Source organism: Gorilla gorilla, chromosome 13 (genome assembly GCF_029281585.2).
Source record: "Gorilla gorilla gorilla isolate KB3781 chromosome 13, NHGRI_mGorGor1-v2.1_pri, whole genome shotgun sequence".
Classification (NCBI taxonomy): Eukaryota; Metazoa; Chordata; class Mammalia; order Primates; family Hominidae; genus Gorilla; species Gorilla gorilla.
Window position 1 is genome coordinate 43,307,028 of NC_073237.2, and position 16,000 is coordinate 43,323,027.

Here is a 16,000-nt window from a genome sequence, read left to right on the forward strand (position 1 = left end):
TCTAATGAAAGACAACATCATCATTGATCCCCTGTGCCCACCTGAGAAACACTGAGGATAACAAATGTTCAATAGCTTACGTAAAAAATTGAACAATAAAAACCGTATCAGGATTCCAAGCTGGGATACTGACACAGCCAATGGAGCACTATTGACCTCAGTAAGCAAATGGTGGAAAATTATTTGACTAATGAAAGTAAAATGATTATAATTGGGTAATCCTTCCACCTTCCTTAGACAAAAGAAACCTTTGCTATCAGTACCTGAGGGCTGTCGAAACTTTTGATACCTGGACACACGGGTCAGGAGGAAAGGAGGTCGTCACTGACAGCCAGGGTCCTTCAGACAAATACTCTAGGGGCACCGGCAAGGGTCTTGGAGGGTTAATTGCTTTGCTCACAAAGTAACCACTACCCTCTCACCAAAAGAGTTCTGAAGTTATCAGGATGTTGTGAGACTGCTCCCTGGGAGTGAGTCTGGAAGACTTTGGGTTGAGAGTACTTGTTACTCTAGAGGAAAAGGTATTACTAGATGTGATAACTACCTTGTGTGTGAGGAGACGCTGGGAAAGTAAAATATCTGCGAATTAGAATCTCTACATCCATATGCACTTGTAAAGAATCAGGATTCCGGCTGGGATATTGACAGATAGGGGAGCACTATTGACCTCAGTAAGCAAATGATGGAAAGAAAAAGCAGTGTCTATATTAATCCTCACCTTGTGGTCCCAGTGAAGCATAACCACATGGACCTGCATGAATGTTTTCTAGAAGGAAGAAAAATATCAGAGAGCTCATTCGCTAATCATCATCATCCTCCGTTGTGAATAAAACAGCAAACAAAACTGCGTTTTTGGCTCATATCTGTAATTCCAACTACTTGGGAGGCTGAGGCAGGAGGCCTCAGCTTCAGGCCAGGAGTTTGAGACCAGCCTGAACAACATAGTGGGACCTCATCTCTAACAACAACAACAAAAAATTAGCCAGGCATGATGGTGCACACCTGTTGTCCCAGGTACTCAGGGGGCTGAGGCACGGAGATTGCTTGAGCCCAGGAGTTAAAGGCTGCAGTGACCTCTGATCATGCCACCACACTCTAACCTGGGTGATGGATTAAGACCCCATCTCTAAAAAACAAACAAACAAACAACAGCAAAATGCTGTTCTTGGTTCTAAAGAGCTTATTTGCTGCAGATGATCTGGTAAACCTGAAGCAAATATAGAAACCTATAGGGCCTGACTTCCTACATAAAGTAAGGAGGGTAAAAATGGAGGCTAGAATAAGGGTTAAAATTTTGCTTCTAGAACAGAGAAAATGATTTTTTCATATATATATATGAATATATATTATATATACACATATATACATATATTCATTAGTGTATATATAAATATATAATATATATATAAAGTTAGTGTAGTGTGTGTCTGATTATTTACATGCATATAGTATATACACTTATGACTTTAGTACCCAGACGTTTTTGATTTGATTAAGCATTCATTTGTATTGACACAGCTGAAGTTTACTGGAGTTTAGCTGAAGTCTAATGCAAAATTAATAGATTGTTGTCATCCTCTTAAGGTCATAGGGAGAACACACAAATGAAAACAGTAAAAGAAACTGAAAGTACAGAGAAATGTTCAGAAAATGAAAACCATTTGTTTCCTATTAAAAGCCATGCATACAAGGAATGTCTTCAGAAAACCTAGGGTCCAAGGTTCAGCCATACCCCAGCTCAGTAAAGCCAGGAGCATCCTCATTTCCCAATGGCCCTCCTGTTCCCTCTACTGGCAGCCCTAGTGATGACCAGCTATAGCCCTGTTGGATCTCTGGGCTGTGATCTGCCTCAGAACCATGGCCTACTTAGCAGGAACACCTTGGTGCTTCTGCACCAAATGAGGAGAATCTCCCCTTTCTTGTGTCTCAAGGACAGAAGAGACTTCAGGTTCCCCCAGGAGATGGTAAAAGGGAGCCAGTTGCAGAAGGCCCAGGTCATGTCTGTCCTCCATGAGATGCTGCAGCAGATCTTCAGCCTCTTCCACACAGAGCGCTCCTCTGCTGCCTGGAACATGACCCTCCTAGACCAACTCCACACTGGACTTCATCAGCAACTGCAACACCTGGAGACCTGCTTGCTGCAGGTAATGGGAGAAGGAGAATCTGCTGGGACAATTAGGAGCCCTGCACTGACCTTGAGGAGGTACTTCCAGGGAATCCGTGTCTACCTGAAGGAGAAGAAATACAGCGACTGTGCCTGGGAAGTTGTCAGAATGGAAATCATGAAATCCTTGTTCTTATCAACAAACATGCAAGAAAGACTGAGAAGTAAAGATAGAGACCTGGGCTCATCTTGAAATGATTCTCATTGATTAATTTGCCATATAGCACTTGCACATGTGACTCTGGTCAATTCAAAAGACTGTTATTTCTGCTTTAATCACAGAATTGATTGAATTAATTCTGCAAATACTTTGTCGGTATATTAAGCCAGTATATGTTAAAAAGACTTAGGTTCAGGGGCATCAGTCCCTAAGATGTTATTTATTTTTACTCATTTATTTATTCTTACATTTTATCATATTTATACTATTTATATTCTTATATAACAAATGTTTGCCTTTACATTGTATTAAGATTACAAAACATGTTCAGCTTTCCATTTGGTTAAATATTGTATTTTGTTATTTATTAAATTATTTTCAAACAAAACTTCTTGAAGTTATTTATTCGAAAACCAAAATCCAAACACTAGTTTTCTGAACCAAATCAAGGAATGGATGGTAATATACACTTACCTATTCATTCATTCCATTTACATAATATGTATAAAGTGAGTATCAAAGTGGCATATTTTGGAATTGATGTCAAGCAATGCAGGTGTACTCACTGCATGACTGTATCAAAATATCTCATGTAACCAATAAATATATACACTTACTATGTACCCACAAAAATTAAAAAGTTATTTTAAAAAAGAAATACAGGTGAATAAACACAGTTTCTTTCCGTGTTGAAGAGCTTTCATTCTTACAGGAAAACAAACAGTAAAGATGTACCAATTTCGCTTATATGAAACACTACAAAGATAAGTAAAAGAAAATGATGTTCTCCTACTAGAAGCTTTAGGTGCAAATGATGTTGAGAAAGAAAAATATTAGATGTCCTTTCTGAGGTGCCTGGGAGACATGAAATTGCAGAAATCTTATTGGCAATTGGGAATACGGGTCTAGAGTGAACAACAAATCCCATGGGCAAAGGTATTAATTTAAGATTCTTTATTGCATGTGTGGTAACAAGGACATAGGAATGAATGTAGTCACTTACAAACACAGGAGACAATGAGATGAGGACATAACCTTGTCCTGCAGACCCTCAGCACTCAAAGGTACAGCAGAGAAGGAGAATCTGTAAAGGAGCCTGAGGTAAAATTGCCAGTGCAGTTAGAAAGAGAAATGGGAAAGATTGAGGGAGAGTCTAATGAGGGGAAGACAGTGGTACTTTCAGGGAAGGTGAGGGCTGAGCTGTCCTAGTGAACCTGGAAACAGACTCCATTGATGACCTTAGGAGGATCTGGTTTAGTAGAATGAATGGGATAGAAACACGATTGGAGTAAGTTGAAGAGGAAACACAAAAAAGAGAAATTAAGAATACTGCGTATAGAAAATTATTTGGGGAAGTTTGTCAAGTGGAAAAAGGAAATAAGGTGGCATCTAGAGAAGAATGTGGATTAATGTTTCTTGTATTTTTTTTCATGTTTTTTGCCATATGTTTTTAAAGAATTATTTTCAGAGGGCGGGCGCAGTAGTTCATGCCTGTAATCTCAGCGCTTTGGAAGGCCGAGGCAGGCTGATCGCAAGGTCGGGAGATAGGGACCATCCTGGCCAACATGATGAAACCCCGTCTCTACTAAAAAGAAAATGCAAAAATTAGCTGGGCGTGGTGGCGTGGTGGTCCTAGCTACTCAGGAGGCTGAGGCAGGAGAATCACTTGAACCCAGGAGGCGGAGGTTGCAGTGAGCCAAGATGGCGTCACTGCACTCCAGCCTGGCGACAGAGGGAGACTCCGTCTCAAAAAAAAAAAAAAGTTATTTTCAGAGAACGAATATATTGGTACAAAACATGTGAACATTTGAATATTTGATTTAATTAATTGCTTATTTGAATAAAATAGTAATCTATCAGTGTTCTAATATTATTTTGTAATAAGCTTCAACGGTTACCTATTTGCTCGTTAATATTCTTTTTTTCTATCAAATTTTACAATCAGATTTCATTTTATTCTGTTATTTATTTACTCTATATTTTATGTTGGTCATATACCTTATTTGTTTATGATATGATTTCTAATCACTGAGATGTACATTTCTCTATATTTTATGTTGTCATATACATTATTTGTTTATGATCTTATGATTTCTAATCACTGAGATATACATTTTCTAAAAATTGTAGCCATGTTCTTGTGATGGACACTTGTTTTTAACTTTACCTGTATTCAAAGATCTGGACAATTCCTTTTTTATTTAAATTATGGAATGTCTAGCATGGAAAACTAAGCCTCTCTCTAATTGAATTCTAATTTTGACTTGACGTATATTCAGTTCCCTCTCATGTAAATCTGTTTTTATATTCAATTCTTTTAAATTTCTTTTTGAAATTTACAATGAACACTTAATAATAATGTTTATGGGGTACAAAGTTATGTTTCCATATATGTATGCATTGTAATGATCAAATCAGGGTAAGTAGTACATCCATCACCTTAAACATTTACCATTTCTTTGTGATGAGGACACTCAAAAACCCGGCCAGGTGCAGTGGCTCAGCCTGCAAGCCCAGCACTTTCAGAGGCCGAGACGGGAAGATTGCTTGAGCTCATGAGTTCAAGACCAGCAGGGCAACATAGCAAAATCCCACCTCTACAAAAAATACAAAAATTAGCTGGGCATTGTGGTGCGCACCTGTAGTCCCAGCTACTCAGACAGCTGAGGTGAGAGGATTGCTTGAGCCTAAGAAGTGGAGGTTGCAGTGAGCAGAGACTGTACCACTACACTCCCCCCGGGGCAACAGAGTGAGACGGAGTGTCTTAAAAACAAAACAAAACAAAATCTTATAATTATTAACTCTATTCATCCTACTATTGTAGAGTCCATCAGAATTTTTCAAACATGTGATACAAATGGTAATATAACTTGCTTTTTGTTAGAGTGTCAGGTGATATTCCTAGAATATTTTATTAAAATTTTCTTTTATTTTTTATTAACAACTGACACTGTAACAGTAAAACAGCAAAAGAACTATAACATAACTAACTTCATTTTTATTTAAGAGGCCTTTATCCATTCCTGCACATAGGCTAGGATAATTTCAGAGCACTGAGATAATGTGCAAAAATAGCAATCATGTAGTTTTTGAAACTAACTATGAGATTAAAAGGGAAGTATGTAAGCAACTATGTTTTGTTAAAGATTTATGGAAGCATCGTGACTTGATCAAGGACAAAGTTGTCCCCAACTTCCCAGGGCCATTGCTGGCACCCAGTTGTTTGCAGTCCTCGGTCACCTGTTGATACCAGTCCCCTCTACTTCCCTATATTCCCCTCCATCCAGACTGAACAATTTAAGATGGTATTTTAAAATGCTAGTTTTGCTGGCTTTCCAAACAAACCTGCTTTTTCTCCCACCAATTCTTATCTCTCATGTTTGGCTTTCTGAGAGGTGAGCAGCCTGATCTGGGTTTGGTAACAATTACCATAAGTATAATTACCACTGATAATACAATGTTTTTTGAGATTATTTGCCTTATAACTATAATTAGTAAACTTTCTTCATTGTTATACTTTTTTATTACTGACACTTTAATACATTTAATTTTTCTGGTTAAGCTAGCTAAGGCTAGAAACCTACTCCTGCCACTTGACATCAATTTACTTAAATAATTCAATTTACTTAATATTTCAACATATATAGCATTATCAAAAATCTTAATCCACCTCCTTGCAGGAAACAACTTTATTAACTAGAGTACAGTGTTTATAAACACACTGTTTGGCTTTTAAACTTACAGATGCCACTTATTTTCAAAATTACATAGGTCAGCAACTTTTACCTTATCCCCCTTCAGTGGGATTGTTTCCTACATTTGTAATTCATTTTAAATTGTTTTGTTAAATTCTACATTCATCTTAGAATCTCCCAACCTCTGAACTGATTTTTTAAATTTGGGTACAGTAAGGTCCACTACTCATGCTATAAAGTTTTATAGGCTTTTACAAAGGCATAGTGACATATATCCACCATTATAGGATAATACAGAATAGCTTCACTGCCTTAAAAAATGTACTTTCATCCATTCACCACACACATGCTCTCTCCAAACTCTTGGCTACACTGAGCTTTTTACCATCATGATTTTGTTGCCTTTTCCATAATGTCATACACTTGGAATCATGTGTCCTTTTCAGGATGGCTTCTTTCACTAAGCAGTATGCATTTAAAGTGTTTTTATGGCTTGATGGCTTATTTCTTTTAATCATTTAATGTTATTATATTGCATGGGTATCGCACCATTTTTATTAATTGACCTATTGACGGACATCTTGGTTGCTTTAAAGTTTGGGCAATTATTAACAAAGATAATGTAAACATTTATGAGCAAAATTTTTTGGACATGTTTTCAAAGCAGTTGGGTAAATACTTAGGAGCCCAATTGTTGCTTCCTATGGTAAAACTGTTTAATTTTGTAAGAAACTGCTAGGATGTCTTCCAATGTGACTGGACATCTTGTACGTCCACCAGTAATGAGTATGTGTTTTGTTGCTCTGCAATTGACAATAATTAGTATTGTCAGTTTTTTTAATTTTAGCTATCCTTATATATGTATAATGATAAATTTATTGCTTTAATTTGCAATACCCTAATGACTTATCTGGGGCTTTTTTTTCCCTAAGAGCTACTCCATTCAGCATTTCAATAGCATTGACCTGAATGACATGGATGTGAACTTACATGGCAACTTTGTTCACATTGACTTTCATGGTTTGAGTAGGGGTCTAAGGTGAGCCCTAGAAACACTGCATCTTAACCAGAAGTTGCAAGATCTACCTGTAGGGCATGAGCTCTGGGTGTGCCCAAAGGAGATTTTATACATCTCTACCAAGGACATGAAGTTCAAAGGAGTCCTTCAACCCTAAAGGGCCAAACATTCACACTGTATTCTCACACTGTATATTTTCATAAAGAACTCCTGGAAAAAGGGCACCAAAGTGACTTACCCAAAATGAGACTGCAAATGTCCTGCAGACATCTTTCTGTTCAAAGGGCACCCACATAGTTTTGACAGGATAGCACCAATGTGCTCTACAGCGCCCTCATCAGTTGTAAGCATGTGGAGCCTGAGCCAGGTTGTGTGTGTCAGGAGAGAAAGAGGGAGATGTCTTGACTAAGAACAATGACGGCATTATCATTCCTTCCAACTCAGTGGGTCATTCCTCCCCTCTTCACTTGTTCTTCCTCTTTCCTGCTCCCCCAACCTCCACTTTCCTCACTGTGCCTCATTTATCTGCAGCCATTGGGTGGCTGCCTCATAAACATTCCCTTCCTGATTGCTATATGATATCTTGCCCTGCAATGATGTCATCAAGCTAGGCACCATATAGTCTCCAAGAGAAGGGGTTTCCCTTGGAGAAACTCAATGGGGACAATTCATTATTGAATTCAAAATCTGTGTCTAAATAAACCCACAGCGGATCACTTATTTTGTGCCTTGGCTTTGCCACATCAACTCCAGCACTAACCACCTCAGCAATATCACACAAACACCACCTCCCCCCTAAAGTTCAATCAGTTCTGTGTCCATTGGGGGTAGTTTTTCTAACAAATACCACTGTTTTCAGGAAAATATTTTTATCCCTGAATCCTTTCAGATGTGGGCTGTCTTGTGGAGGTTGAGAGGTATATCAATGTGACCCAATTTTCATGTCCCTAGCTTTGAAACCAGTTCTTTTCTACTGATATGAGGGCCACTTGAAGATATGTGGAGATTTCTTTCTCAAGGAGTGTGAGGAAATAGGAAGACATATGAAGATTTTTCCAGAGTCTGATAGTGTGTTCTCCTTCTACCCCAGATTTTCTAAAACCTTTATCTATTCTGCCTTTTCTTGGGCCTCCTCTCCTTCCTCTCATCCTCCTCACCACCTGTACAGAGCCAGTAGATTTGGGGTCAGCTCTACTTTTTCATTAAGGCCAAGAAAAGAATTGTTGGAAGCAGTGCTCATCTCACATCCTATGTCAAGAATAGAGGGGAGATCTGGGGGCAAGTAGAAGCTATTCGCCATCAAAAGATTCAAAGTCATGGAGATTTATCCCTATCCTTCTGAACTTAGGGCTGCAAAGGTCTAATGCCATTTTTTGGACATATGAAGTGTCTTGTCTCCTACTGTTTTTACAGGCTGAATAGGAAACTTTTGGCTCTATGATGCCTGCTTAACCCCAACTACTCCATCCCATGACTGTATAATGTTATATTATTACATGGTCCTTATCGAGGGGAGGATTAGTAGATTTTCTCATTTTATCTCATTTTTAAAGCCCCTGGGTATTTGTATTTTTGTTGTGTTTTAATGGCAATATTATATTAATAAGCTTTTTAAACTGAGATATAGTCAAAATGCAAATAAAGAAACCCAAAATGATGTCCGGTGTGCTATGTCACTGTCAGCATCCCTCCCTAGCCCTGATAACCTTCAAAAAGTCAAAACTGGCTCTCAACTTGGTCTGAGGTTGACTCATTTGGTTTTCTGAGCCCAAGCTCCTGGCTAACCCTAAACCTTTCCTAAATATGGCTGAAGAAAAGGCCACTTTTCTTTTCAGAAAAAAACAAATATATAGGGAAATATAGATAGGCTACTTATAATAGAGACAACCTACTTTGGAGGATGTGGTAAATGAAAACCAATTAATTTTCTCTGATTTAGTGGAAACATTTCTTTGAGATAAATTTTGCAGGCAATGGGGAATGCAGGAGGACATTCTGGTTGACCTGAAAGAAACATGGTCCCAGAGACAGAGAGTGGGCAGGGTGAAGAACAGCCTGATGGATCTCTGGCTGTGTTTCTGAAGTCATGCCAGAGGCCATTATCCAGGGCTTCACATAGCTGAAACATTTTGGGGACCCTCACTTGGAACCATGAAAGATGGAGGACAGTGAACTGAACCACTGGATACTTGAAGTGTGTCAGATTAGGGGAGTGGTTGAGATCCTGAAAGTGGAAGGATAGGATGAGGTGGGGCCAAGTAAGGAGGCGGTATCCAAAGATAAATGGGGTCTGGGTTAGAAATAGAGTTTGGTATCTGAGTGTGCTCTGGGTGTGGAAGGAAAAAGATAAGTTGTAGGGGTTTAAGATGGTCCTGACAATATAGGATCCAGTGACAAAGGAGGCTCTTACTGAGGAAGGGAATCCAATGGTTATACGGCTAAGAAGAAAAAAGTAAGTGGGTGATAAGGTCCAGTCAGTAGGTGGAGGCAAGAAGTAAAGAGGCCAGAGGGAGCTACAACTCAGTGACTCCCAAAGGTGACATCACAAGATATGTATCTTCCCCTGGCTTCAGGAGCAACATGATGTCTGCTTTTGTGGTTGCTCTAACTCACTCCTCAGATTAAGGATCTTGCATAAATCCTTCAGGAAGCTACTCTGCAAAGGAAGCTTTTGCAGGTGCCCGCAAGAGAGAAGAAGTGCAACATACATTCAGAAGCAGGACAGGATAGACGGGCCCGGCAGGGGTCATATTCTTCCACATTTCTGACTTCATGACACTCTTTTTCCCTCACTCTAAGGCTTGACCTCACATCACTTTGTCTATGGGTTCTCCCTCTCAGGTCAACTCCAGGCTTCACTCAGGTCCCAGATTTCCACAGGCAACCTAGGAAGAGAGATGTCTGGAATAATGAAGGAGTCTAATCACATTTTCTGAGGAGAAAGTAGGTCTGAATGCCTCTTCATCATCTTTGCAATGAGTTCTCCAAACAGAGAAGGAAGGAGCCTGAGTACATCAGGTGAAGGCAGAATCTTGTAGGAAGCTGAGTAGAGTGCTCCATTGGGAATAAAATCTTTTAAGATCGGAATCTGAATGCCCACGATTTAGGATTCAAGTCAAAGTTCCAAGGACAATAATAGTAAGGTTCACATATATAGAGAGCTAGGTCAGTTTAAAGCACTTTCGCATACACTGTACCAAGTGATCATAACAAAAACCCATGAGGTTTGTAGGTTGGCAATCTCTGAAACAAGGAATTTGAAACTTAAGGAAGTTAACTTGGAAAATATCCAAAAGCAGGACCCAGAAATATTGCCTCCAAATCCAACAGTCCTTTCACTACATCTCCCACGACCAGCAAGTTGGCAAGACCCCTGGCCCAACTCAATCATTGTTCGATTCCCATGGATAGGCAGAATAGATATTAGGAGAAATGTCCCAGGCCTGATGGTCTTCGTAAAAGGCTCCCTTCCAAGATCATTATTTTCTGAGAGTGAATGATTCCAATAACTGATCTATTTTATGATTGTAGACCTGTGACCTCATAGAAGAGAGATATTAAGATTAACCTGGGGAAAGCCTGGCATTCAATAGCAGATCATCACCCTTGAAAGCTCCAGACATGGTTCTCTTCCTGCCTCTGTGTTTATACTGAAAGACAAGAAAAAAAAATTACCTGGTAAGATAATTTCACTCCCCTCTTTCTAAAATATCAGCAGATATTCATTATCATTAGGTTGGTGCAAAAGTAATTGCCATTTTTGCCATTATTTTTAATGGCAATTACTTTTGCAGCAACTTATGGTAAATAATGTTATTCTGTACATTGATTTTTAAGATCTGTGTTATTTCCATGTTAATCATTTTGATCTGGATAAGAACATTTTTTCTAACCTTCTCTGAGAAACTAAAATACAGAATGGAATTCCGCACTTTTTTAGAAAAATATTTCAGACACTAGTCCTCTGCTGAAGAAAGGCAAGGAATCTCAGATCTTCAGGATTGCGTGTGTTCCATGTAATAGGACTTCCTGAGGACATGTTGAGTACTCTCTGGAGACTTTCAGAGGCTCAGCATTGCTCTCCATGTTGGCCCTGGGACAAAGAAGAGGCTTGGTCTAGAGACACCTGAGCTGGGAAAGAGGCTGATGAACAAGGCCTTGGGGCCTGTTCTCTTTGGGTGCCTTAATAGACCAATCCACAGCCTCTGCATCTGTGGTCTAAAACTTTATTCTGGAGCCATGTACCACGCCCAGGTAGACAGTCTGTGAACAATGGATTGAAGTCTTAGTTCTCGCTGTATCCCTCATCCTGACCATTCTGTTCTATGCTGATGATTTCCCAATCCCTCCTGAGACTTCCTATGCAAAAACTCTCTGTATTCTGATAATTAATTTAGAAAAGCAGAGAGAGAGAAAGAGAATATAAGAGTCCATTTATTTTTTGGACTGAACCTAGGGTTCCTTTACCAGACTGATATTTCAGATTTTTTCAAATGTTGGTAAATATGGACTCCACTGAGTGTATTTACATGACAGTAAGAAGATCCTAACTGCACACAAAACTAAAAGATGGAACCAAAGCCCCAGTACTAAATAAAATGCAGAAGAACCTAAAGTTCCTCATGATCTGAAGTGTGTTGCTGCCTCAGTAACTGGACACAGAGAATACGTGGTTTCATATACAGTCCCAGGTCAGCACCACAAAGTTATACTATGATCCCAGAGTGTTCCTAAGAGTGGAGGAGGAGACAAAAAAGTGGAAAGGGAGCAGACAGCCCCTCCATACTCTCCATCCTAGCAGATCCTACCATGCCTCTGGTCTCTGGATCCTGCCGCTTTTCTCTGGGACTTCCTGCTTTCCAACTTCAACCTTACAGCATGTCATAAATATGTATATATATTAGTGTGATGAATAAGCTATCTGACCACTCATTTATCCACTCTCCAAGGAGCTGTCAGATACTATGTAGCCATATTTATACAGACAACCCATTCCCTGAATCAGGCATTGCAGCCTGAGATCCTTTTTCCTTAATTTGTTAGCTGTTCTCTGTGTAATCTTTAGCTTCTAAAAGATATGGGTTTCAGGTGATTATGCCTAAATTACCAGGTAATAATTTAAGTCACAGTAACATATTGTTCTTGCTAATAATTCCTATTCCCCTGTGGAATCTACCAATAGGCAAATTGGGTGCCAGGAGAGCCAGAGGGTCTCTCATGCACTCTAATTTGGCAACCGTGGCACTGTCATGGTGAGGACCAAGTGACAGCCATCAAAATCAACTGCTGATATCTACTCTGTGATAAATCAGGTAATATACTCAACTTGAAGGTGTTCTCAGTCTCTTGGGAGAAGACAGGACACATGCATATTAATTTGAATGCAGGATAATTGGTGAGTCAAAAACAGCCTGTGGAACAGGCTCCAGGAGCTCACTACTGACAGTGAAGAACTTTGTCCAGGATGTGGGCTTTTCACAGGGGTGAGGAGCAATTTCCAGGTATACATAGAGCAGAACTGCATTCCTGCAGAGAAAACAGCTTGAGCAAAGGCACAGCATAACTGCAGTGTGTTCCCTTTTCCATTTTCCAGCTTTAATTGATTAAAAAAAATGACATACCATAAACTGCATATTTGAAAATCATGCAATTAGATATTTTAACATATGGATATGCCCATGTAACTATCACTACAAACAAAAAAAGAAAATATTTACCATCCTTAAAAATTCTCCAGGGCTCTTTTTAAATGCTTCCCTAACTTTTCCCTCCCCATCTTTAGGCCACCACTGATCTGATTTCTGCCATTGTAGATTAGCTTCCATTTCATAGAATGCTATAGTTATGGGCTGAGTGTCTCCCCAAAATTCATTTGTTCAAATCCTGCTGCCTAACGTGTTGGTATTAGGTGGTATGCTTTTGGGTGGTAATTAGTTTAGATGAGGCCATGAGGGTGGAGGATGGGATTCACGCCTTCATAAGAAGAGGAAGAGACATTGGAGCTTTTTCTCTGCCATGAGAAGACACAGTGAGAAGGTGGCTGTCCGCAAGCCAGAAAGAGAGCCCTCACTAGAAACTGCATTGGCCAACACCTTCATCCTCGACTTCCCCAGCCTCCAGAACTGTGAGAAATAAATGTCTGTTATTTAGGCCACACTGTTTATTTTGTTATACATGCCAAGTGACTAAAACAGATATATAAGTGGAGCAATACAATAGGGACTCTTTTGTCTGGCTTCCTTCATTCAACCTAAGTAAGATTCATCCATGTTATTGTGTTCATCAATAGTTCATTCATTTTATGGGTATATCATATTCCATTGTATGAATACACCACAATTTGCCTTTCTCTTTACTTTTTTATGGATATTTTATGGATTAGTTGTTTACAATTTTTGATTTCACAAATAAAGTTGCTGTAAACTTTCTTGTACAAGTCTTTGCATGGGCATATTTCTGCAGTAAAACCTATAGGTGGGATGTCTTTGTCTCATAGTAGGAGTATTTCAGAAACTTCCAAACACTTTTCCGAAGTGGCTGCCCCATTTTTATCTCCATTAGTGATGTAAGTGTTCCAGTCACTCCACAACCTTGCCAATACTTGATATGGTCAGTCTTCTAAATTTTAGTCAGTCCAGTCATTCTAGTTGGTGAGTAGTGGTATCTCACTGTGATTTTAATTTTAATTTTCCTAATTATTCATGATGTTAAGCATTTTGCAGTGTTCTTGTTTGTCATCTGGGTATCTTATTTGGTAAAATGTCTGTTGAAATATTTTTGTCCATTTTTGTGCCTTCTTTGTTAAGTTATAAGCATTCTATGGTTTTAGTTACAAGTACTTTGTTAGATAAATGTTTTACAAAGTTTTCCCAGACTCTACCTTCCCTTTTTATTTTAATAAAACTCTCCTTTTAAAAATAAGTTTTTAAATTTTGATTAAGTGAAATTTACCAATTTTTTCATAGATTGTGCTTTTAGTGTTTCTAAGTAAAAAAATTTTTAATAGTCTCAAAATTGTACGGTTTTAGGTTTTATACTTAGTTTTGTTACCAATATTGTGAGTTAATTTTTTCATATGGTATGACGCGTGGGTCAAGATTTATTGCTTTGCATAGGGATGCCTATCTCTTCCAACACCATTTGTTTCTTCAGTTATTTTTTTCTTTTTTTTATTATCCTTTAAGTTCTGGGGTACATGTGCAGAACACGCAGGTTTGTTACATAGGTATACACATGCCATGGTGGTTTGCTGCACCCATCAACCCATCATCTACATTAGGTATTTCTCCTAATGCTATCCATCCCCTAGCCCCCCACCCCTTGACAGGCGCCAGTGTGTGATGTTCCCTTCTCTGTGTCCATGTGTTCTCACTGTTCAACTCCCACTTATGAGTGAGAACATGCAGTATTTGGTTTTATGTTCTTAAGTTAGTTTGCTGAAAATGATGGTTTCCAGCTTCATCCATGTCCCTGCAAAGAACATGAACTCATCCTTTTTATGGCTGCATAGTATTCCATGGTGTATATGTGCCACATTTTCTTTATCCAGTCTATCACTGATGGGCATTTGGCTTCGTTCCAAGTCTTTGCTATTGTGAACAGTGCTGCAATAAACATACATGTACATGTGTCTTTGTAGTAGAATGATTTATAATCCTTTGGGTATATACCCAGTAATGCGATTGCTGGGTCAAATGGTATTTCTAATTCTAGATCCTTGAGGAAATGCCACACTGTCTTCCACAATGGTTGAACTAATTTACAGTCCCACCAACAAGGTAAAAGCATTCCTATTTCTCCACATCCTCTCTAGCATCTGTTGTTTCCTGACTTTTTAATGATCACCATTCTAACTGGCATGAGATGGTATCTCATTGTGGTTACTGTGGTTTTGATTTGCATTTCTCTGCATCATCACCAGTGATGATGAGCTTTTTTTCATATGTTTGTTGGCTGCATAATTGTCTTCTTTTGAGAAGTGTCTGTTCATATCCTTTGCCCACTTTTTGATGGGGTTGTTTGTTTTTTTCTTGTAAATTTGTTTGAATTCTTTTTAGATTGTGGATATTAGCCCTTTGTCAGATGGATAGACTACAAAAATTTTATCCCATTCTGTAGGTTGCCTGTTCACTCTCATGATAGTTTCTTTTGCTGTGCAGAGGCTCTTTAGTTTAATTAGATTCCATTTGTCTATTTTGGCTTTTGTTGCCATTGCTTTTGGTGTTTTAGTCATGAGGTCCTTGCCCATGCCTATGTCCTGAATGGTAATGCCTAGGTTTTCTTCTAAGGTTTTTATGGTTTTAGGTCATACATTTCAGTCTTTAATCCATCTTGAGTTAATTTTTGTATAAGGTGTAAGGAAGGGATCCAGTTTCATCTTTCTGCATATGGCTAGCCAGTTTTCCCAACCCCATTTATTCAATTGGGAATCCCTTCCCCATTTCTTGTTTTTGTCAGGTTTCTCAAAGATCAGATGGCTATAGATGTATGGAGTTATTTCTGAGGCCTCTGTTCTGTTCCATTGGTCTATATATCTGTTTTGGTACCATGCTGTTTTGGTTACTGTAGCCTTGTTGTGTAGTTTGAAGTCAGGTAGTGTGATGCCTCCAGCTTTGTTCTTTTTGCTTAGGATTGTCTTGGCTATGCGGGCTCTTTTTTAGTACCATATGAAATTTAAAGTAGTTTTTTCCAATTCTGTGAAGAAACTCAATGGTAGCTTGATGGAGATAGCATTGAATCTATAAATTACTTGGGGCAATATGGCCATTTTGACAATATTGATTCTTCCTATCCATGAGCATGGAATGTTTTTCCATGTATTCGTATCCTGTCTTATTTCCTTGAGCAGTGGTTTGTAGTTCTGCTTGAAGAGGTTCTTCACATCCCTTGTAAGTTGTATTCCTGGGTATCTTATTCTCTTTGTAGCAATTGTGAATGGGAGTTCACTCATGATTTGGCTCTCT

The 16,000-nt window shown here is 38.8% G+C and overlaps 1 protein-coding gene across 1 annotated transcript; it reads left to right on the forward strand.

Annotated features, from left to right (window-relative positions):
* The first annotated feature begins 1,507 nt into the window (after positions 1-1,507).
* LOC101137485 (interferon omega-1) lies at positions 1,508-2,708 on the forward strand. Its single transcript, XM_004047862.3, has one exon. The coding sequence runs from the start codon at positions 1,770-1,772 to the stop codon at positions 2,355-2,357; it is 588 nt and encodes a 195-aa protein (XP_004047910.1). The 5' UTR covers positions 1,508-1,769; the 3' UTR covers positions 2,358-2,708.
* Positions 2,709-16,000: the final 13,292 nt, after the last annotated feature.